The sequence below is a fragment of the Corythoichthys intestinalis genome, chromosome 12 (genome assembly GCF_030265065.1).
Source record: "Corythoichthys intestinalis isolate RoL2023-P3 chromosome 12, ASM3026506v1, whole genome shotgun sequence".
Taxonomy (NCBI): domain Eukaryota; kingdom Metazoa; phylum Chordata; class Actinopteri; order Syngnathiformes; family Syngnathidae; genus Corythoichthys; species Corythoichthys intestinalis.
The window spans coordinates 49,083,200-49,108,355 of record NC_080406.1 but is presented as its reverse complement, the minus strand read 5'-3'; the positions used below and the strand labels follow the sequence as shown (position 1 = coordinate 49,108,355).

Sequence of the window (25,156 nt, the reverse complement as noted above, 5' to 3'; positions counted from 1 at the left end):
CTTTAGAGAAAAATAAGGAGACCAGCTTCTGTAATGTAATTTATTAAGAAGTGTATCTTGACACTTCTGTTAATCTTAACATAAATCACCATAATTATTTTCTTTTTAGGAACACTCCGTTTGAGATGGAAGATTGATAGTAAATTTAGATAGTGTTAACTTGTTGGAATTGTGTACTAATTTGGTGCCTTCTTGTATTTGTTTTTATGTAGTCGAGTAGAGCTGAAGAGACTATGTGAAATCTTCACAAGAATGTTTGCAGATCCACACAGCAAGGTGAACTATGTACTGTATTTATAAATACATTTGCACTATTAACTAAGAGCTGTATTCTTTTTTTTCTTCAATTATTATTATTTTAATTTTGTGATGATAAAATGGCATTCTTTTGAAACTAATATACTGTCTCTTATTGCATGGCCTGCTTTGCTGTGGATTTGGTAATAGAGAGTAAGTCTGTTCTAACCAATTAACACAACATTAACTGAATTTGACCATTGAAGTCATTGTAATCAATACTGTTTTTAATTTCTTAACATCTGTATGGCTTTAGGTATTCAGCATGTTCCTAGAAACTTTAGTGGATTTCATCACAGTGCATCGAGAGGACTTGCAGGACTGGCTGTTTGTCCTTCTCACCCAGTTACTAAAGAAGATGGGGGCAGATCTACTCGGATCAGTCCAAGCCAAAGTCCAAAAGGCCCTGGATATCACAAGGTTTGCATGTTTTTAAAGCTAGAGCTTAAATCTGTCTTAATAATCTTGCAATGAGGATGCACAAATGTATGTGTTGTAAATTATATTCATTTCTTGTCAGGGAGTCTTTCCCATTTGATCAACAGTTCAATATTTTAATGAGATTCATTGTCGACCAGACACAGACACCAAACCTCAAGGTATTCTAGAAATGAAAAAAATGTGGTTGTCGACTGGTGCAGCTCTTTGAGCCCTATCACTGACTGGTTGTTGTTACCCTATAGGTCAAGGTAGCTATTTTGAAGTACATAGAGTGTTTGGCTCGGCAAATGGACCCAGCAGACTTTGTCAACTCCAGTGAGACTCGCTTGGCTGTTTCACGCATCATCACTTGGACCACTGAACCCAAAAGCTCTGATGTCAGGAAGGTGGGGCTACTCTAAATGTACTTTCATATAAAAAAAAAAATGACCTGATGAGAAAATTAAGGATTTTCTTTATTTAGTTTATACAGTGAAGAATATTTTTGTTCTCAAAATGAATAGAAATGTATTGAAATTTAAAGGTCTCGTGCCACATGTGTTATGCATTACATCATGCTTAAGTCCTTAGTATATCTCAATGCCTATATTTTCATTTCCATGTTGGATAAACCCCCAAAATAAAAGGTAACAATTCCACTCATCTTATGAATTCTTCAACCGCTAATGAGTAAATGTAAAAGTATTTATATTGGATCAACTCCATTCGTCTTAACTGTTGTATATACTTTTAAAAAGTGAACCGCGGTTTATACTCGTGGTCAATCTGCTTCAAAACAAATAAGACACAAGTAAAAAGTACCTGTTCATTAATGGAAAAAGTAGTATGTTGAGCACACAGCAATGTGGAAATACAGGTAGTCCCTTGGTAATCACGTACCCAACTTGCGTGATTTCGACTTTATGATGCCGGAGCCGCCAGTTTTTTTTTGTTGTTTTTTTTTTTATAATTTTGTTTATTTTTTTCAAGTCGCGTAAACAGTACCTAGTTCTTGCCTTGTCAGGAACCCTTCTTCTCCCAGTAGTGTTGACGTTGTCCTGCAGCTCCTGGTGGCATCAGGTCCCATTACCTTGTTCTCATGCTGCTGCTGCTGCTTCTCCATTGGCGCCGACTCCTCTTGCAAGTTCTGATCCATTTTACTGAGTACAGACGGCGGGCTCGCGTTAAGAGAGGCGATGCCAGTGACCTGAGCGGCCATGACATCCCCCTTCTTTCGCCTCTCAAACCCTAACCCCTTACCCTTTTCCCTCAGCAAAGCAAGTCACTCACGTGTAAGGCCCGAATAGCTTTATTTTATTTATTTATTTTTTAAATTTCGTATCTCACAGTTAATTTTTTTTTTACTTTATCTTATTAGTATGACGTATAATACATGCTTTTGGACAGTTAATTTGAGGTTTTGAGAGGTGTTTGAGATTTTGAGGTGTACTTAAAGGGGAACTCGTTCGTAAATGGGGGACTACCTGTAGAGATATTATTCCAGCTACATTAGATACAACCATTACGCTTAAATCTGTACTACACTGCAAATTATTTGACATGGTTGTCAACTTGTCATGAAAAAATGAAGTATGCGAAAGCTATTAAAAAAAAAAAGAAAGAAACTGAACGGTTACAAATAATTCAAGGGAACGCTGATTTGAGCTCTGTTGGACAATCCCTGATCTTTGTGGAAAAAATAAGAGGCACGCTACTAGTGCATTCAAATATCAAGGTGAAAGACTGTTGCCTTTCTGTAATGCTTTCTGCCTTGCAACTGTGCCCCAGACACTACATAACTGGGTGAGTGTGGAACTAGCTGGCGGAATCAGTACTACATCTTTTCTGTCTGTTGAGTGCAACATAGAAGAGAGGTGTAAGCAGGTAGAACCATCTCCAACTCAAGCCCCGACTGTTCTTTGCCTAACCAACACTTAAGACAGCGTGAAACCTCCTATACCATTTCTATTTTACCACTGCCCATTCACACACTCACTGATATTCTTTGATAACATGCTGAGAATTTGAGTCCTGCCTTTGTGAATGGTTTACTCACCAAACAATTTTGATAGAACCAGGTAATTAATATCAGATAAGCATTACATTTAATTGTTTAGTTCAGAATTATTGCACATTGCTTGGGTATGCTGGTTTTACTGACTAACTGCACTTTGCCTGTTGTTCACTCCTTGCATCTGTAGTCCTCTACTTGCATTGTGTTGTTTATTATTGTATACTTATTGACTTAGCCATACTGTACCAGATATATTAGCAGTATGGAGCAAATGAAAATGATCTTTGAGGAAAAGTGAGTGCTCAAGTAAAACAAGTGAGTGGGGAGTATCCATCAATTTTGGCATCCAGTAGGTTAAGGGTACATCAGTCATTTATAGTTGCAGAAATAATCTTTGCAAATGTGTTTAATTGGGCTTCTAACTCAGTTCAGTTTGTAGTAGTAGTAGTTTGTGGGTCCACCACTGCTGCACTGATTTTTTTTCAAGTAAATATTCATTTAGTTGTTGAAAAAGTAGTGAAAATGGATTTTAGTAATTTGTGCAACTTTCCAATAATCTTGGTGTGTGTTTTTCATCAGTTTGTATTGTAAACAGTTTTTGTCCTTTGCCTATGAGACATCACTTTCTTGTTATATCTTTTTTGAAGTGGAGTCTGGACCATTAAATGCATGTGCATCTCTCCTCCATGTGTCCCACTGTCCTTAGGCAGCCCAAGTTGTCCTGATATCATTATTTGAACTCAACACACCAGAGTTTACTATGCTCCTGGGAGCTCTGCCTAAAACATTCCAGGATGGCGCCACCAAATTATTGCACAACCACTTGAAAAACTCAAGTAATGGCAGTGCTAGTGTGGTAAGTTGAGTGAATGCTGATGGTAAAATATGGCATTCTTCCATGGCACAATTTTACAGAAAAGTGAAATAAATATTCTCACATATTTTGGTTTTATTTGTAACACCAATATGAACTGTTATTTATTAAACTAGTGGCACATTTTAACAAGCACCATGATACATTGTAATAGCCATACGGGACCAAAATTTGGCAATACGTAGAATGATCATAATTATTTTTATTTGCATTATTGATATGTTGCCTAAACACATAACATAAATAAAAAAGCATGTCAATTTATGGTTAAAACCAAAACATTTTTAAAGATGATTTCATCTTTTTGGTCAATGTTTCTAGGGGTCTCCAAGCAACACCATTGGTCGCATGGCAGCTCGACACACACCCAATCGAACCAGTCCACTCACCTCTCCTACCAACTGCTCACACGGAGGAATGTCTCCAAGGTACAGTCGCTAAACATTCCACAAAAGTGGAATCAGCCTTGTGAAGAAGCGTCAATGTGTTGTATTTCTCACAACATAAGTACTGTGCTCAAGTAAATCCCTTTTCACCTGGATTTTACTCATCACCGAAAAGCCTCTCTTTAGTGATTGGTTGATCAGTAGGTATTTACTCTTGTAGACATACAGAAATACATATGATTCAATTTTTCTGTCAAGTGAATAACCTGACATGTAAATATGCTGCTCTGATGCTAATAAGCTGCTAATTATGTTGAGCAATTTCGAACAAAATTTTAAAGTTTCAATTCGTAAATACAGTATATTGCAAAAGTACAATGCAACACAATTTTTTTGAATGTATATTTGTAGGGCTTGCTTAAACTACAGAACTATCATTATAACGACTGTATTTTCCACACTATGACGCACACCTAAAAGCATTCAATTTCCTCAAAAGCAGATAGTGCGTCTTATAATCCGATGTGCCTTTGTGGCATGACATTCCCTTTAGCGCAGCTTCATCTAGTGGATGCATAATTGAACCCCAACAACTTCTATTATTGTGCCGTATAATGCGGTGCACCCTATATACTGTATGAAAACAGTTTAAAGATAGGCCATTCATCGAACGTGCACCTCTTAGTGTGGAAAATATGGTAGTAATTCGTAAAACAAAAATTTCACTATAAAAACTGGTAATGGGATCACATGATTTTCAACAAAACCACTCAAATATCGCATAAAAACTTTTGACGTTTTCACGAGGTTTGTCAAATATTTCAATATTAAAACTTTGGATAGCACAATGGAAAAACCTTCGAATTTATAAACCACAGGACGTGACATACCTAGCGGTGAATTACAGAGCAACACGTCACATGGCCGGAGAACCATTGAATGTCGAATGACGCCGTAGTCGCTGCGCCGTCACTGCAATGCGGGAGCATAACTCAGGCGTTATAGACCCTACTCACCAACGTCACAGAATGACGTGTCGCTGTATCTGGCCGCCATATTGTCCGTCATTGTTTATCCGTATTCTAAATGGTTTCAATTTGTCGTGCAATTTATAGTGCAATTCTTGGAAGCCCCTGTTCTTTCAGACACAGTAAACTCATTGGATGCGTTGCATAAAAGGCGTTATGTGGAAAAGCTTCAGTCTATCCATTTGCCAGATCCATATTTGATGCCTAAATCGATATTTTTCGACCCGCTGTCTTCGCCCTCTCTGCCTGACATCTGCTACCCTGATATCTACAACTGTCTTGTCTACACAAAATCAGCCTATTCTCACGAAAGTTTGAAAAACTTTAAGAGCAGCACTCTAAGCAACATTACCCCGTGTGACCCTTTACTTCCAATTTTCAAAAATGGCGACAATCAATAAAAAAAAAAGTTGACTGCGATGGCCGACGCTTCAAGGATAGGTGGATATTGGACTATTTCTTCAATAAAACACGCAACAACTGTGTGCCTCATTTGCAAAGAGACAGTCGCTGTTTTCAAAGAGTTCGATGTGACTCGATAATGATATTACCGAACAGGACACGCTGACATGTACGGCAACATTACAGGGAAGATACGCAGCGAGAAATTATAGCAACTTGAAGCTAATTTGATTTCACAGCAGCAGTATTTCGCAAGAGCCCGAGTGTCGAAAGAGAACGCCACAAAGACGAGACTGCTGAAATTATGAATTATAAAAAATGTTAAAGCAAATGTGACACACAGAAGGGCTTGCTAAAATTTGTTTAAATATATTGTTCTATGTAAATCAGCCAAGGTAGCCCCCCGGATTTTTACCACACCAAATCTGGCCCCCTTTGCAAAAGGTTTGGACACACCTGTTTAACTGATGATCCGTAGACGAGGCTAGCTTCTTTCACTTGGTACCAGCTAAACATTATTCAAAATGTAATGATGGTGGAAGAAATAAGCATCTTGAATTTGAAACTGTATGTTGTCGGCGATTAGCCTCGCAATGATCTTAATTGTGGTTGTCAGCCCAAAACCCTCTAAATATATATTAAATGCATCTTACCAGATATAAAATGACTACTACATAATCCGTGGTAATCGTTTGGAGCCCAGTTTTCTCGTCAAAATTGCAGCAGTCCATCTCGCTCTCCTCTCCGGGTCTCTTGGAATACGGTAGAACTTCAAGTCTCTCCGTCTATCTTCTCTGTTATTGCAACCAACCGCCACACACGCCTTTACCATTTTGATTATTAATGTTAACGAGCAGAAAAACACGCCATAATAGGAGGAATTTACGTAGCGGTAATGCGTCAACACGACGAGTTGACGGCCAATATGGCGCGGAGGCGTGGTTGTGACGTCATGTGATTAGGGTCTATACAATCTAGAGCTGAAACGAGTACTCGAGCAACTCGAGTAACTCGAGTTTAAAAACTGATCCGAGTAATTTTATTCACCTCGAGTAATCGTTTATTTTGACAGCTCTAAGCATCACGTTTTGCTCGGACTACTTTTAATGCGGGACAACGCGCTGTCACGTGCGGAGAGGAAGAAGGAAAAAAAAAAAACTTACTGCAGCTGACAGCCGCCACAAACGACGCCGACGTTGCCAAATACTAGCCCGCACGATCCTACGTTGGTAACAGCTCGCGTCTGATGCGTCTCATAAAGATCACATGTATGTTGAACTAGATGCGCAATGACAGACTCGGCCGCGTCTGGGCAGCGTTATTAAACAGCCGCCATCTTAAAGCAGTACAGCGCTAAGCGCTAGTAAAGAGCGCTAAGCGCTAATAAATAAGATTAACGTTACTGTCGCTACTAGCTCACGTAAAGTTAGCCCTGCGGAGGGCTAGGTTTCAATTAATTATGACCACTGTCGATGCGTGGCTAACGTGTCTTACATACAGGCTTTAACATAACATAGCATTGTGGAGTGATGAGGGTGTAAAATAAAAACTTTATCATGCTAACTATCAATTTTAGCTCAGTAGTCATTGCTGGATAAAACACCAAGTCGCACTGGTCCCTAATGTGCTCCAGTACAGCCTGTATCATACATTTATTTTGAACACTGCAAAAACTCAAAATTCTATCAGGACTTACAGTTTAGACTAACTTAAAACTTAACTAGAACTTAAAAATGGCTTGACACAAAGAGAAATTCAATTGAAACACGTGGGAAAAAATCCTAACTTTTAAGTGATGTGTGTTATCAAGCGTAACGGCATTTTTAGGTAATATATATATATATATATATATATATATATATATATATAATTAAAAAAAAAAATAAGATCTAAAAGTTTTTTGAGTGAAAGCAGTGAATTAGTTTTTTTTTTTTTTTTTTTAATTCTAGCTACATCTGAGATGCAATTGTTGGCTGTTTTCAACAATATACATTGAAAATAAAGACATTGATTGACTGAAAATGGTTCAAGATTAGATGAAATGTCTTGTTTTCTCATGTATATTTATAATTGCTCTTCACCTAAAAATATATTTGTTTTATCCGATTACTCGATTAATCGATAGAATTTTCAGTCGATTACTCGATTACTAAAATATTCGATAGCTGCAGCCCTAATACAATCCTTCCTGTTTGTATGTGGTACACATTTCGTACTTTTTCAACCTAAATCCGGTGTTGGATCGCTGCATGTGTTTGAGAAAAACTGAGACTGACTGAAGCGGAGTGTGGGACGGCCCCCTACTTGAAGGCGTGGCGCAGTATCTGGAGAATGTGTCCCGGTAATATCATCATGAAGTTTAGGTTAGACGAGGAGACCGAAAATACTGCGGGATGAGACTTCACGAGTGTTACGACGTTTGTTTGAAAAACGTTTAATGAAAACGTGCTTAGACTTAAGAGACATTTTCTCATATGGTTTTTACTTAGCAAAAAACTGTAGTGAAAATATACCTGTAGGCATACTCTCTATCATCTTTGCAAAGCCTGCTCCAGCACACTGAAAAAAACAATCCTCTATCCGCCTTCCTTTTCGTCCCTGTCAAATAATTCTTAATGTCTCTTGAGGGCTTGTTCACTGTACTTCATGTCCCGATCTTTGATGTGTTTGGGAATGGTTGGTGCATGAATACTGTACATTTTGAGGTAGTATTCCTGCACACATGCTGCAAATTAATGCATGTCTAGCACAGTCCAAAATGTGCAAGTCATATGTTAATGAAGACAGTTTTTATGGTTATAAGTTTGTATTTCCAAAGTGTGGTACAGTATATTAAGTATTTTATAATTTAAGCATGTAATGAATGTTTCTGAGAGGTGATTGTAGAGGTTGGCATTTCTGTCAGTAAAGGGACTATAATCTGGCTGGAATTATTATAATTTGATTTGAAAGTATGTAATAATATTGGCTTTGTTTTATTTTATGAGATGTCTACAGTGGCAGGAAAACGTTTGAGCACACCCCAGACTTGCATGCTACTGCGTACTTGAATGGGACACTATTATGAACATACAGTGGCAGGCAAAAGTTTGGGAATACCCAAACTTTTTTACTGCCACAGTATGTGAAATATTTAAATCTAAAGTATAAATTCAATTTTATAACTCAAGACTAGTTTATTTTTGACTTTTCTCTTTCTGCACACTTTTTTCTCTTCCTCCAATTAACACCACCACCTTCCCACCTTGTCTTGTCTGTCTTGCGGTCTCCTCCTATTGTTTAATTTCATTCTTCATTCTCACATCACTGTCTGTCCGACTTCCCTCCCGACCGTGCTGTGGCAACAGTCGGTTATGGGGTTGGGGTGTTGACGGACTGGCAAAGCAAGCCCCTGCCCCTACTCCTTCTCCTCAGCCTAACTCCACCCCTGCTGCCTCTTCTTTCAGGGTCCTGCGAAGAGCACATTCACCCAGGTAATTAGGTGGGAGGAAGAGGAAAATAAGTGATGAAACTGGATCCAATGTCTTGCTGTCTGTATACTGCATATTACCACTGATGAATGCTACCTTTTCATCTGAAGATTTTGATAAGATGAGAAAAGACTATTGAGAAAAAAAAAGAACTATCATCTCACATCTAAAGAGAAGTTTTAGAATATCATTTTTAGTCACTAGCTATTCTCAGACTGCTATTTTTCAATGACTGAATTTTAAATGGTCATTATTTACAAGACCACAAATAGAATATTTAGGCATTTTTATTTAGTTACCCAATCATCAATCATTTATATGGGTTAGCCTCACATGTATCTGGAACCTATCTCAGCTAATTATGGGCATGGTATACTCATAACTGGTTACTGGTCAATCCTATTGTACATATAAACAAACAACAATTGACGCTCACAGTCACAGTTTGGAGTGACTGTCCATTCAACCTACCATGCATGTTTTTAGAATGTGGGAGGAAACCGAAGTACCCAGAAAAACCCAAGCGTGTAAACTCCACACAGAAAGGCCAGAGACCGGGATTGAACCCTTGATCTCAAAACTAGGAGGCAACGTGCTAAACTGTCGCCGACTACACTCTCTGGCAATTTTATTTATTCTCAGATTATTGACCAGAGTTATCAGTTAATGACTTTTTAACTGATAGCCGATATAGCAATATTGTCCATCTCCAAAAATCCGATACCGGTATATGCGGTCGTGGACGTAACACGTTCTTAATTTTTTAATCATTTATGGTTCATTTAATTTTTGCACCATGAATGCAAGTGGTCTGCTCAAATAACAAATCCCAAGCATCTTAGTTTGGAGACATCTAATAGTCAATAAGCATAACTGCTGTGCAGTCTGTGACCAGCCCTTGTACGAAACCAGAAGGCTTCTACACTCATTTCAAAAGCAAAATGCATATTGGCCCAAAACCGAAATTGAAAAACCGATGTCGAAAGTATCCGATAACATTTTAAATTGCTACCCGATAATATCGGACATCTCTATTATCAACATATTTTTAATTCATTTAATAAACCTTTATAAGTTAGTACTGTGTTTATATGTACTTTTAATATATCTTATTTCTTTATTTGTTGCCTGTTTGTCATTTGTACATACCGGTTTTGTGATTATTTGAAAAGTTTCCCGTTTTGTTATAGCTCATCTACTGGTTGATGGTTGCGCTACTCCACCACTGAAAGACTTGATGTAAAAATTCATAAAATCAATCATGTGACATTGACGTAAGATTACTTCCTTAAACTAAACTATCAAGGTGATGAGAACATGATCTAACGCCACCAGATTAATTTATGTCCATTTAGTATATCAGCTTCCATATCTAATTGTGTGCATCGGAAGGTTTGGGGCCATTTTTGTACGTGGTTAGACAGGGTGGGGCAGAGCTACTTGCTTATTTAAATTTGGCACTGTGAAGCGATTGTTGCTCTGAGGATGGTAGGAATGGACTTATTTGAGAGGGTGGGGCTTAAAGTTTGTTTCCTATTTTGCGTTATTTATTTTGTGTTTATTTGTCAGGAACCCCAGTGAGCATCATGGAGTGGATGAAATTGAAAAGCGCTTTCGCTGTTGAGTCCATTTTTTTTAAGAGGTCGCTCAATCGTCGCAACGCAACGTGAATTCCGTAGACATTTCAATATTGCCTCCCGTTGTCATGTTCCTGGCTGGCAGTCGATTGTTTCATGGGTAAACAATTTCAGGGAAATAGGGCATGAAAAGAAAAAGAAACCTGGCCTCCCACGAATAGCAAGGACACCCCCAAACATTGACACAGTGAGACAATCTGTTGAGATCTCCCCCCGACGGTCTGCCCGCAAACAAGCATCTGCTCTTGGGTTGTCTGCTTGTTTTTGTTAGACAAATCTTCCATGAAGAATTGAAATTTCATCCCTACAAATTAGCTATGGTGCAGGAACTTAATCCACACGTTTTTATTGCTCGTGAAAATGCATGTGAGGTGCTTTTGGACTTGCCTGATGACACACTTTCTTCAGTGATGAGGCTCACTTCCATCTTTCAGGATCCGTAAATAAGCAAAACATGCTCTATTGGAGTCCTGAAAACCCTTAGAGAACTTTATCAACGTCCTTTATACGCACTACGTGTAACTATTTGGTGTGCACTATCGCGCGTTGGCATAATTGGCCCATTGTTTTTTTTTGTTGAAGAAAATGAACAGGCAGTATCAGTGACATCTGACAGTTATGTCAACATGATCAATGAGAGTTCCCTGTCAACACTGAACCAGATGAGTGGCTGCCAGGAACACAACCACGGGGAGCAATATTGAAATGTCTACGGAATGCATGTTGCGTTGTGATGATTGAGCAACCACTTGAAAAAAATGCCTCAACAGTGAAAGCGCGTTCCAACTTTATCCACTCCATGATGCTTGCTGGGGTTCCTGAAAAATAAATACTGTACAAAATGTTAAGAACCAAACTTTAAGCCCCCCCCTGTCAAATAACTCCATCCCTACCATCCTCAGACCACCCGTTGCTTCAGGGCGCCAAATTTAAATGAGCAAGTTGCTCTGCCCCACCCTGTACTTAGTACATCAGACACTCTATAAACTTGTTCGAACCCGCCACACTTTTAAGTGACTAACAATTTTCAAGCCACAGTATTTGAATGATGACAAAAATTTAAATTACATGCCATTTAATTTTATTTTTTTTGTCTGTTTTTTACCAGTGTGATGGAGTATGACACCGAGAACATGAACTCTGAGGACATTTACAGCTCACTTCGTGGTGTTACTGAGGCAATCCAGAGCTTTAGCTACCGCAGCCAGGAGGACCTGAATGAGTCAATCAGACGTGAAGGCAAGCGAGATGATGCAGTGAGTCATATTATTTTGGAAAGGATTGTTTTATTATTCACTTTAATTGTAAGCAAAAAGATCTCAAAAGCAGCATAGTTACCTCGCTGTACTCTGTTACATTTTTATGCACTACTTTTCCTTATCAATTATGCTTTATGAAGTTGTCTTTTTATGTTTCCTTCTCTAGTTGCCCCAGGAATCAGCGGCGAGAAAGTGTTGATTCCGTGCAGAACAATCCTAAATTCAAAATCTAAAATTGCCATGTTTAAATCAAATCATGTGATGATATCAGAATTTTCTTTACTGCCTGGCTTATTAGCAATACCAAAATACTGCGAAACATTGTGGTTGTAGATTTATAAATCAACTAAGTTTTATAATTTAAAATGTTTTGTTTGATTAGTTCAATCACTTTGCATGTCCTTTGTAAGATACTGTAGAGTATCCAGTGTATTAAATTAGGCCTGCAGCTATCGATTATTTAGGTAATCGATGAATCTAATGCTTGTTTAGTTCGAATAATCTAGTAATCGGATTAGGAACATTTATTGCGTTGCAGAATAATTTTTATTAGCTGTAAAACAAAGAAACAAGTGTTTATGCCTGAATAAAATTTATTTTTGGTTTGCTACGATTTCACTTCCAAAAGAGCATTAAATGCGAATATAGACTCCTTAATATAACTCCTTATAGAAACTCCTTAATGTTTCTTTGCACTAAACTATGCAGAATCACCCTTTCATATCAAAAGAGCAATACATGCATTTAAAACTAAATTAAAATAGCTGATCTTAGCCTCAAACGAGGCTCTAAGTATGTAAGTAAACAAGGTTGAGGATTTAAGTACAACAAAAGAACAATTGACTAACTTGCATCGCAAAAGTTCGCTAGCTCAAATGCGATAAAATGCTAAAATATTTTTACAAAGCTTTTAACAAATAGTTTAAACACAAAAAAACTGCTAAATATACATCGAAACTAAATAACGAATGCATAAACAAACATATAAGCTCAACAAAAAACATACCTTATGTTGGTCTTAACTGGGAGCAGCTGGATTCAGCCATGTTAGACGAGTTATGCCATATTCACTGTTGCTGCTAGAGGGCAATGTATCCGCACAAATCAATAAAACTAAATGCAGCACTTTCAAAACAAACCATTACAACGCCAGTCTAATTAAATGAACTCTAAAGCAGCAAAATTTGACTCAAAGCTTTTTCTAATCAAATTACTTAAGTTAATCAATTTATCGTTTCAGCACTACATTAATTTACACTAAACTGCAGACTCTGTTATACTTTGAGATATTTTATTTCCTCCACCCTTTTATCTAAATTCTATCCATAATCATATGTTGGGTTACAGGACATGTTTTTAGGGGAATGTAGATATAATAATATTATAGAGAAATTAATTCCTTTGGAAAGATGTAGTACATTAAATATTGGCTCGCTTTCTGTTCTCAAATTGTGCGCCCTGCTTTTACAGGCTGGAAAAGAAGTAATGGCACCAACTCCTGGTTCCGATGCTCGTCTGGGTTTGGATGTACCCGAAGGGGGTCGCACTGCTTTAGACAACAAGACTTCACTGCTCAATACACCATCACCACGCTCTTTCTCTGGGCCACGAAGTCGGGAGTTTTCTCCTTATGGCCACGGAGAAACAATCTGTACATATGACAAGAGTGCCCTTAAGGAAGCCGTTTTTGATGATGAAGTGGAGCAGTTTCGTGACTGTGAGTTCATTAAATCAATTATTTAAAATTTAACTTGAGTAGGATATATTAAGAAGGATGGAAGTTTCAGGCTGCTTTATTGGTGTTTTTGACATTAGTAATTGAAGAGTAGTTCAACAGAAGATAAACGTGCAGGTTGCTGGTAGAATTATGCAAAGAAAGTAAAGATTTCCTCACAGGAAAATGGCACTTAAGCCTCCAGACAAATATTTTTATTGGAAGCAGAGTATATTAGGGATGCACCCAAAATTTGATGGGAAAAAAAATTATGAGCTGAAATGATACTAAAAATGTTTCGGTCTGTCACTCTTTTGTTTTTGTTTTTTTCGTACCGAAAATTGCTCTGGCACAAGCAAAAAGTTAAATGAGGATGTGTTGACACAGTGCACCTTTGTTTAGCACCCACAGTGTAAGAGCACCCATGACATTCCTTTGCTACTTTTACATCTTCTCTCTTCTTGCCCCCTTGGAGCATCTAAAATCTTTTTCATCTTTCTAGGAACATTTTTTTTTTCCTCTCATTCCCATGTGTGGACAACCACAACAACTTCAATTTTCTTATGGTAACTTGACTGCAAAGGGTGCGTTGCGTTCAAGGGCTGTTTGAGAAAAGAATGTTAAAACGATCCCTTTCATTACCATCCAGAAACATGAATGAAAGCAACAGAATACCAAAATATAATGCAAATATTGAAAATAAAGTACAAAGGAAGGGTGTCTGTAAACCAATAGCCGATTATTAGCATTTTGAATAAGCTTTTTACTCAATAGTCGAGTTGAACATTTGCGTTTAATCTTGTTCTATGATGTACATTGTTGAAACGTCAGTTGCTTGTTTGTCCGCTAGCCCACACGCGAGCGTATGTAGGGGAAACACTAGAAGAAAGAAAAAATACAAAGTGTTTGTATGTTTTGTAATGATCAGATGTAATGATCTGAATGGCAATATTCTGCCTCGTTTTGAGCTAAGAAAAACCTGATGTGAAAGAGTAGTTACTACTGCTCCTTTTTTTTTCACATAAGTAATCTGTCAGGGTCCAAGGCGAGCAGAAAGGCGGGGAGGCAGGGCAGCGAGGTGGATGCAACTCAAAAATACTTTAATTAAAGTTAACGAAAACAAAGTCAAGCAAGAGGCAAGGGGATCCAAAAATACAAAGGTAAACCAAAAGACATACTAACAATTTAATTTAGGAAGAACAAGGCAGCAATGGGGCACAGGAACAGGACATAACGTAGCATGGACACTATCATTGACGAGAATGACGCAACCAGAAAGGACAGCACATGTGGAGCTTAAAAACAGACATGGGGTAACGAGACGAGGAGCTAGTGGGTGACAATAAAGGAGCGAATAGGTAGATACACAAGGAGCAGGCCACAGCAGGTGAAATCAGTGGGCCTCACAAGGACAAGACGTACTAGTAGGGGTGTGCCATCTAATGCATTCCACGATTCGATTCGATTACGATTCAGGGTGCTACGATTCGATTATTGGCTATGATCGCAATTTTCACGATTATCGATGCATCATACATTATTAATGAATAAAGTAGCCAAACAAATTTATGTCCATTATCTATTTAAAACATCCTAATGATTCAACAGCAAACATGCCCATACAACAAAAAGCTGCCCTTAAGCTGTTTTCTTTTTTTTTTTTTTTTAAACAAGAAAGTGCAAAACATTAACCATTTTAAAGGCAGGACTTATTTCTCAACATGCCTATACAACACACAGCTGACCTTGAGATGCTTTCTTTCACAAGAAGATGCAAAAACATTAGTTGTTTCAAAGGCAGTACTTATTTCTCTCACCAATACAATGAAATTAACACTGATGGAATGAATTCCACATTTTCTGGAAACAAACTAAGTGTCTTTAGAAATAAGACTTCTTTTAACCGATATACTTTGTTTTCACAGATTTCTGTACTATTTCGCATGTTTTTAGTGTTACGGCTGTCCTAAATCCTGGTTATACACGTTCTGCATGTGGAGTTACTTTTGTGCACCACCAAACAACGCACACGTGGACATGGACATACACGTATGCTAATTAGCATAGCGCTCGGCGCTAACTAATAACATCTCAAAAACAACAACAATAAAGGCTAAACAGTATAAGAGGGTTCGTGTACTCACCCCTTATAGACGCACATGGGACAAACTAGGGAAATTTTTCAATTAACACGACTTTGGACATTAGACAACTGAAAGGCAAGGAGCAACGAACTATCTCTCTTCCCCTCTTGCTCTAAAAAATAATTTGCGCACAGAAGAGACTCAAAGCGAGACCACCGGGTGCCTGCCTGTCTCATACACAAATTTTATTGTCGAGTCTTTTGAACGGGAGTAAATCTCTCGCTCAGTAACTTCAGCTGCAGCCATCATAACGTGCGTCCGTTAAAGGTGTCTGGGCGGCAGACGTGTCTTGAATTTCATTCTGCTACTAGCGGCTGTCATAAAGTTATTAGGGAAAATCATCGTTTTTGAACATTCATGAATCGTAATAGAATCTTCACGTGTCGAATCTTGATTAATCTAATAATCGATTTTTTGAAACACCGCTACGTACTAGGGCACTAACTAGACAGAACTCAAACCATGACACAAACATTTGTATTCGTTGTTGTCGTCAGAGTATCCCATCCTCCACCTTCATGTGTCCTTCCCCACTCTGCCCTTTAGGCCAACATAAGGAAAGTGCTGAAAACATGATGACGCTCCCTGGTAAAGATTCCGTCGCTGTCTAACTATTTTGAAGAATGTTTGGAAAACTTTTGATAACTTAAAGATCATCCTCATTACTTTCACTTTTTGTCTGTTTGTTCTTACTCACATTCCTTAACCGCCATCTCTTCCTTCATCTATGACCGTGTCCTCCTTTTACTGATGTCAATATGGAAAAATGCTAGGTGCCGTGGTCACCAGCATACAATGAAGTCTGTGGCGGAAACAATTATTATTAACTCGTGAGGCACAGATTAGTAAACTGTGGGTACAGATTAGTAAACTGTGGGCACAGATTAGTAAACTGTGGGTACAGATTAGTAATCTGTGGGTACAGTTTAGTAGTCTGTAATATGCACTATTCAACTCCAGCATTCCCACATGCCAAATAAAACTGACGTGTACGGCTTCTTTGCATCTACCTCTCAATCTTTCATTAAAATGAGAATTGTTGTATCTACTGTAAAAATGAATCCGTTAAAAAAAATAATTACATCTTAAATTATACATGCAGAAATGAGAATGAGTGTTTTATATATTTGGAATTGAAACATATTAAAGGATTTATTTATGAAAATATATTTACAATTTTTAATACAGTGCTAGCTGATTTCTGATATACACTGATGTGAATCACCAAGGAAATTGCGCTTATATTGCTCATGTTACTGACAACCGTGTGTTTCTTTCCATCACACTTAATGCTTGGAGTTTGATGTTGTTGATGATACTTGATGGTTCATTGGTTTCTCTTGGCGTTGATGGATATGCATGCTAATACAATACAGTCATTTTATTTAATTTGTAATATATTAAGTAATTCATTTAAAAGTTCACAAATTACAGCAATGTATATAAGTCATGAGACTTATTGGGAGGTCCTCTGTTATGTTTCATTTTGTAAACTGAATAATGTTAAATCCTAGCCAGTACTTAATCTTTTGTTAGGTTGTAAAGTGATAGTTTTAAGATTAAATATTAATTCGTTGTCATTCTCACTTGGTGAACAGTTGGTCAAGACAACTCTGAATTGGTTGCCGACTTGCTGAAAGAGTTGTCCAATCACAATGAACGCTCTGAGGAACGTAAAGGTGCTCTGGTGGAGCTTTTGAAGATCACACGAGAAGACAGCCTTGCTGTGTGGGATGAACATTTTAAAACAATCCTCCTCCTTCTGCTGGAGACATTGGGCGATAAAGATGTAAGTCACGTAACCTTATTCTTTTGGTACATTGTTAATAACACTTAGTAGCAATTACCCTTCCATGAATGATATGAATGATGAATGATGTTCCATTTTTAAATTGGATTATTGTGAAAAGTGTACTTCCTTGTAAAACATTTCTGAAAAGCACCATTCTCTGTTTTAAAGAATTATAAACAAGTTAAACAAAAGTGCTTCTTACGTAGTACATTGTTATATCATTTTTGGAATTGTTTTAGTATGTCCTTACAAATCGGAAATTACATGCAGTTCACAGTTTACGTGTTGTGAGATTAAAATTACGGTTCAGTTATCTCAATACTTGCTATTTAGGGCAAATATGCTGCTGTAAGCAACATAGTTGAAGTACATGGTGTAGACATACAAGTTCCAGTTTGGAAGCTTCCAAATGTTGTCAAAAGTAACCCAATTACCGGGATTTAAACGGGTAGCCCTGATATGTGAAAGCAATTTCCCGGGTCAACTGATGCGGAGATGACACGGACATTTGCAGGGTCACCTCCTAATGTCCGGGGCTTACCTGGGACGCGGTATGTGTGAAAGCAGGCATTTAATTCCCGGGTCACAGCATGAAAGCTGATGACGTAAATATCACGGCGAGTCGATCGTCATTTCCTTTTTCTTCGCAGCAAGACTAAGTGTTAAACAAACACTGCAAATATCAACATGGCAAACTCAAAATACCAAAATTAAACTAGAAAAATGATGAAATTAAATTGATACTGGATTGTAGTGTCGAGGAAGAGATAGTTCATCGTCTCTCTTTGGAAATGTGTGGTTTATTTTGTTGCTGATACCGACCAAAAATTACGGAATGTCTAGGTTATAAACCCCCTTCCCACACAGAGAGCGTCGAGTCACCAACACGGGACAAGTCTGAAAGTGTCCAAGTCGGGTTATTCCCGGGGACATCTCTCCATGTCTGAAAGGCATGACACGGGTAAATCCCGCGTCACCTTACACTGGAATTTACCAGGAAATAAATCTGAAAGTAGCTATAATTACATGACTCTACATAATACAACAGCACCATCCAGTGGTCACAGCCAATACCAACTGCTGGTGAATGTTATACTCCACAACTGTTGCCCAGCCTACAAGTTGATTAGAACAAACCCAGCTAATAAGGTGTCAAAATCAAGAAGTCCCAAATCCTTTTAACCGCTGATCTTAGTTCTTGTCCTTCATCATTTGATAAGTTGTTTGGGAATGTTTTTGAAACAGGAATTTCGCTAGATTTTTTTTTTTTTTTAAAGATACGCTTACGTTAGGAGCTCCCTGAGAAGATTCCTATTACCTCTCTTGGAATTTAGACATTTTAGTTGATGAGTATTTCTGCTATATCCTTTATCTTTTTACTCTTCTTGTTTCTTCTAGCATACAATCCGAGCGTTGGCGCTGCGTGTGTTGAAAGAAATATTAAAGAATCAGCCAGCTCGGTTCAAGAATTATGCTGAGCTAACTATCATGAAGACTTTGGAGGCCCACAAAGATTCTCACAAAGAGGTACATTGAGCCACACAGAATGTATAATGTAAACAATGTTTAATATAATGTATACAAACTAAGTACTCATTCGGTTGTTATCGAAACCCTCGGTGCCACTTTTCCTGTTGTGTTTTCCATGTCTCCTTCTTCCAACACACCTGAATCAAAATAATCAGGATCATTATTAGGCTTCTGGAGAGGTTGCTGATGACGTAATCATTTGATTCAGGTGTGTTAGGGGAGAGAGACGTGGAAAATACAACAGGAAAAGTGGCACCGAGGTCCGTATTTAGTGAACCCTGCTCTACAGAGTAAAAAAAAAATGTCATTGCTTTTGTGTTCAGTATGTAAGTTTTTCTTCTGGCTTTTTATTGAAATCAATTTCCTGTTGTTGTTGTGGAATCAGTGGCGTTCCTAGCCTACATGGTACCCTGTGCGACAAGAAGCTTTGCAACCGCAAAAAACAATAACGGTTGACCGACAAAATACAGCGCATGAAGTGAACTTAGCACAACCCAACAACCAAAACACAGTATTTGCTAAAAATGTTACATTTATTAACACTGTCAAACCAGTTGAGAGTGCACACCAATAAATGTATGCAAGAAAATATTAATTTCACATCACAAACATTAATAGAATATAGAAATATATTATATATGTAATATACAGTGGGGCAAATAAGTATTTAGTCAGCCACTAATTGTGCAAGTTCTGCCACTTGAAAATATTAGAGGCCTGTAATTGTCAACATGGGTAAACCTCAACCATGAGAGACACAATGTGGAAAAAAAAAAACAGAAAATCACATTATTTGATTTTTAAAAAATTTATTTGCAAATCATGGTGGAAAATAACTATTTGGTCAATACCAAAAGTTCATTTGAATACTTTGTTATGTACCCTTTGTTGGCAATAACGGAGACCAAACGTTTCTGTAACTCAAGCTTTTCACACACTGTTGTTGGTATTTTGGCCCATTCCTCCATGCAGATCTCCTCTAGAGCAGTGATGCTTTGGGGCTGTCTTTGGGGAACACGGACTTTCAACTCCCTCCTCACCCCGTGGCATCAAAATGATAACAAGAACGGGGAGCAAAAATCCCAGAACCACACTGGGGGAACTAGTGAATGGCCTACAGAGAGCTGGGACCACAGTAACAAAGGCTACTATCAGTAACACAATGCGCCGCCAGGGACTCAAATCCTGCACTGCCAAACGTGTCCCCCTGATGACGAAAGTACACGTCCAGGCCCGTCTGCGGTTCGCTAGAGAGCATTTGGATGATCCAGAAGAGGACTGGGAGAATGTGTTATGGTCAGATGAAACAAAAATATAACTTTTTGGTAGAAACGCAGGTTCTTTTGTTTGCAGGAAAAAGAATACTGAATTGCACCTTACCCACTGTGAAGCATGGGGGTGGAAACATCATGCTTTGGGGCTGTTTTTCTGGACAAGGGACCAGGACAACTGATCTGTGTAAAGGAAAGAATGAATACGGCCATGTATCAAGAGATTTTGAGTGAAAATCTCCTTCCATCAGCAAGGGCATTGAAGATGAGACGTGGCTGGGTCTTTCAGCATGACAATGATCCCAAACACACAGCCAGGGCAACAAAGGAGTGGCTTCGTAAGAAGCATTTCAAGGTCCTGGAGTGGCCTAGCCAGTCTCCAGGTCTCAGCCCTATAGAAAATCTGCGGAGGGAGTTCACTAGTTCATTCACTATTTCCCCCAGTGTGGTTCTGGGATTTTTGCTCCCCGTTCTTGTTATCATTTTGATGCCACGAGGTGAGGAGGGAGTTGAAAGTCCGTGTTGCCCAAATACAGCCCCAAAACATCACTGCTCTAAAGGAGGTCTGCATGGAGGAATGGGCCAAAATACCAGCAACAGTGTGTGAAAAGCTTGTGAAGAGTTACAGAAAACGTTTGGCCACCGTTATTGCCAACAAAGGGTACATAACAAAGTATTGAGATGAACTTTTGGTATTGACCAAATACTTATCTTCCACCATGATTTGCAGATTAATTCTTTAAAAATCAAACAATGTGATTTTCTGTTTTTTTTTTTTCCACATTCTGTCTCTCATGGTTGAGGTTTACCCATGTTGACAATTATAGACCTCTCTAATATTTTCAAGTGGGAGAACTTGCACAATTAGTGGTTGACTAAATACTTATTTGCCCCATTGTATATATTATAGTATATTATTCATAAATATTCTGTCGAAATAATAAATAATCGATTTATAATTGAATCGTAGCCTCTGAATCATAATTGAATCGTTAGATGCCCATAAATTCCCACTAGAGTTGTTCCGACCATGTTTTTTGCTCCCGATCCGATCCCGATCATTTTAGTTTGAGTATCTGCCGATCCCGATATTTCCCGATCCGATTGCTTTTTTTTGCTCCCGATTCAATTCCAATCATTCCCGATAATTTTTCCCGAGCATATACATTTTGGCAATGCATTAAGAAAAAAATGAACAAAACTCGGACGAATATATACATTCAACATACAGTACATAAGTAATGTATTTGTTTATTATGACAATAAATCCTCAAGATGGCATTTACATTATTAACATTCTTTCTGTGAGAGGGATCCATGGATAGAAAGACTTGTGACTTTGTATATTGTGACTAAATATTGCCATCGAGTGTATTTGTTGATTTTTCAGTAAATGATACTGTAGCCATGCCCAAATGCATGATGGGAAGTGGAGTCATGACTGTGCGTAGTGCTACCAATTGATATATCTTCTCTGCGTTGGGAAATAACATAAGGTGTTAAGAAAAAGATCACTTGCGACCTTGCTTCCCCACATTGATCCCATGATATTTCTAATCATAGGGAGAGGGATTGTAAGGTTTTAGCTAATAAAAAAAAGTCTCCAAAGGCTGCCAAAATTCACTCTACTCATTTTACGCTGCCTTTTATCTCACTAAATAGGTAAAACGGCATTACAGATTGAGCGCAACAATGCGTGAGTGGGTCGTGCAGCGCATGCATTAATTGCGTTAAATATTTTAAGGTGATACATTTTTTAAAAAATGTATTACCGCCGTTATCGGGATAAATTTGATAACCCTACCTTAAGCCTAAACTAAAGACTCTGGATCAGTGTAACATATTATGTCTGTAACGTTAAATACAATTAGAAAAACCATTAAAAAAATATATATTAAAAAAAGGCATGGCCGATATTTTTTTGCCGATTCCGATACTTTGAAAATGACGTGATCGGACCCGATTGATCGGCATCCCGATCGATCGGGACATCTCTAATTCCCACCTCTAATAAAAAACAAGCTAACAACTATGAAATTATGAGTTTGAATGATTAAAAAAAAAACGGACACAAAAACACATTAACGCAATTATTTCTCCACGTAGCTTTCAGTTCAATTCAATTTTATTTGTATAGCCTTTTTATCACAACAATGTTGTCTCAGAGGGCTTTACAGAGTCAATTTGATACACAGATGAGTTCATGTCCTGGGTCTCCCATCCTTTCATCCTTCCATTGTGAGGAATGTTCACGATCTATCTGCAGCGCTTTTAATTCACTTTACAAGGCGTACTCACATTATTATTGAAGGAGCAGACGCAAGAACCAGGAAACACAGAACTGGGAATAAAAGCACGAGCAGTTTCCAAAATAAAAGTGCCACTCTAAATAGAAAGTAAATTAATTAAACGTCTATCTGAGTGACACTGTTAATTGATCCAATCCCCGCCCCCACCTCCTCCTCTTTTTGCAGTTGCATGCAGACAATAACCGGTCTGCAGGGGGCATCATTGCAACGCTAGAGTCGCCAATATAGTAGACAATCACTTGCGTACATGTGCCCCTAGCAATTCGCCACCCCGGGTGACCGCCGAACCTAACCATGCCAGGAACTGCCATTGTGTGAAAGGCTTTAAAACATTTGGCATCTCTTGCTTTACAAGGATTGTTGGCCATTATTCCAAGCTGTGCAAGAATCGTGACTCAATTTGGCAACAGAGTGGCATGTGGAAAAGCACTTAATGAATTCAAATTTTTACACTTGAGTCAGAGCAAAAAATTATAATTAATGCAAATACCTCATACATAAATTGTCAGTGAACGAATGTTTTGTGCTACTGTAGATTGAAAAGGATTTGCAAATCATCGCTTTTATTGTTTTTATCGACAAAGGGCCATTATTGGAATTTAGGTTTGCGTGTGTGTAAGGACATAGTAGTTATGAACTTGAGTAACCAATAGTGGCCAACCATACTGTACCGGTTGGAAGTACTTGTTTTCTCCCAATGAGCAGCCGCACAAATTGTATCTCAATTTTTTCTCGGGCCTTATTTTGACACTGGAAATTCATTAAAAACAAGGATAGTGAGGTAGGTAGGTAGCTACCATCCAGTCGGAAAATAGCTTATGCTTCATTAGGGCCCCTTCAAATGTCCCTGTTTCTGTCAAATATGATTTCTTTCTTTTGCTATTTTTGTAACATTATTCAGGTGGTGCGTGCGGCTGAGGAGGCTGCGTCAACGTTGGCAGGATCCATCCATCCGGAACAATGTGTCAAGGTGTTGTGCCCAATTGTACAGACAGCTGATTACCCAATCAATTTGGCTGCCATAAAGATGGAAACCAAAGTCATCGAACGGATTGCCAAGGACTCTTTAATACAACTGCTGGTGGACATAATTCCAGGACTCCTGCAGGTTTGACACTATTTTAGCTTTTAACTGGCTATTTAAGTCAGCTTTTTCATAGGTTGTGGCAATGTGTATAATAGCTGAAGTTTTGAAGTCAAAGTTTAGGGGTATACCAACTTTTAATGTAGTATCCAAAGCATAACATCGGCGGTAAAATGTCGCCATCGGCCTTTACTAGAGTATAATAGCATCTGATATATCGGTTCTCGGGGTTAACTCCTATCGGTGTAAGCCCAAGCTTCTAAGCTTTGTTGCGGCACACTGTGGCAAACCGTCCTTTTTAAATCAAAATAAAGTCAAAACATCCAGGGCTAGCCTTACATTGTTATCCTGTAATGAGCTTAAGTATTGGAAAGAGTCTTCCTGGGCAGTAGTCATGTGAGTGCTGGCCAGCCAGCGCTTGCATAGTGTTGTCGTGTCATAGCAAAGAGCAGACTTCCATCCTTTTGAATGGTTCTTTTGTAGCGTCATATTGCATCAGAGGAAGTCCTTATTCATCTATAAAATGCTATATAAAAAGCTTGCCAAAAGCTTTTGGCAAGCTTTATCGGCACGAGTGTAGCAGTCGAAATGCATGTCATGGCAAAATTTGGATATGTATGTTCTTAGATTATGCCTAATGCTGCAGGGTACAAATGGAAAGAAAAAGTAACGGCTTATAGGCCGAAGAATATGGTAACTGTTTTCATGAATAACAAAAACATTATGAAAAAAATGTTTGTAAACAAATATATTATATAGTATTACTTTATTTACATACATCTCTCATATCTTGCATGTCTTAATTAACATTCAAATGTTAATATATGGCCGCACAGTGGTTGACTGGTTAGCACAGCTAAAAGGCAGATTTTGATTAGCCTGTTTTTACTTTGTATGTATTTCACACTTATAATGTTTCTTTTATTTGTATGTGCAATGCATAATGATTGTATGATACCTTAATCTCATTGCAGGGCTACGACAACACAGAAAGCAGTGTTCGAAAGGCCAGCGTTTTCTGTCTGGTGGCTATATACTCTGTAATTGGCGAGGAACTCAAACCCCACCTAGCACAGCTCACAGGGAGCAAGGTACTGACCATTTTTTCATGTTTCCTTTCGGGTCATCAACAGACCGAGCTGTATCTTCCTCAAAAAACTTTTTTTCTCAGGGTTGGGTAGGCCGAATAACAGTAGGTTCTATGATCGAGACCAAAACTACCAGAGGCAGGACTCTTTGTGCAGTAGAAATTAGTAGCTTGGCACAGCCATCCACAATACTACATCAAAACATAATTCCTGACACATGCTTGTTTATCATTTCTAGTGGACTGCAAAATTATTAAGTGATTTATATGTTGTTTTAATTTTAAACGCTAGATATTTCATTTATATATATTTTCTAATAGCAATATTATTTAAGTTTAGAAATATCAAAACTCTTTGGTGATTAATTACACTGGAAAATATGGGAATGGCACAATGAAATAAATACGTTAATAAAACTTAGAAATTCTAATATAAGT

The 25,156-nt window shown here is 38.1% G+C and overlaps 1 protein-coding gene across 35 annotated transcripts in view; it reads left to right on the top strand.

Annotated features, from left to right (window-relative positions):
• The window catches only part of clasp1a (cytoplasmic linker associated protein 1a), a 119,528-nt gene that overhangs the window by 81,558 nt on the left and 12,814 nt on the right, over positions 1-25,156 (top strand). For 22 of the 35 annotated variants that reach the window (XM_057853042.1, XM_057853061.1, XM_057853054.1 and 19 more), the window contains 14 exons: positions 213-276; positions 554-717; positions 818-896; positions 981-1,124; positions 3,438-3,587; positions 3,927-4,033; positions 8,769-8,894; positions 11,637-11,784; positions 13,258-13,504; positions 16,192-16,233; positions 17,244-17,434; positions 18,836-18,964; positions 23,449-23,655; positions 24,606-24,722. In XM_057853042.1, coding sequence (XP_057709025.1) covers positions 213-276; positions 554-717; positions 818-896; positions 981-1,124; positions 3,438-3,587; positions 3,927-4,033; positions 8,769-8,894; positions 11,637-11,784; positions 13,258-13,504; positions 16,192-16,233; positions 17,244-17,434; positions 18,836-18,964; positions 23,449-23,655; positions 24,606-24,722 — 1,915 coding nt within the window. The remainder of the gene's footprint in view (positions 1-212; positions 277-553; positions 718-817; positions 897-980; positions 1,125-3,437; positions 3,588-3,926; positions 4,034-8,768; positions 8,895-11,636; positions 11,785-13,257; positions 13,505-16,191; positions 16,234-17,243; positions 17,435-18,835; positions 18,965-23,448; positions 23,656-24,605; positions 24,723-25,156) is intronic. The other 13 variants (XM_057853079.1, XM_057853078.1, XM_057853077.1 and 10 more) reach the window with 3 other exon arrangements.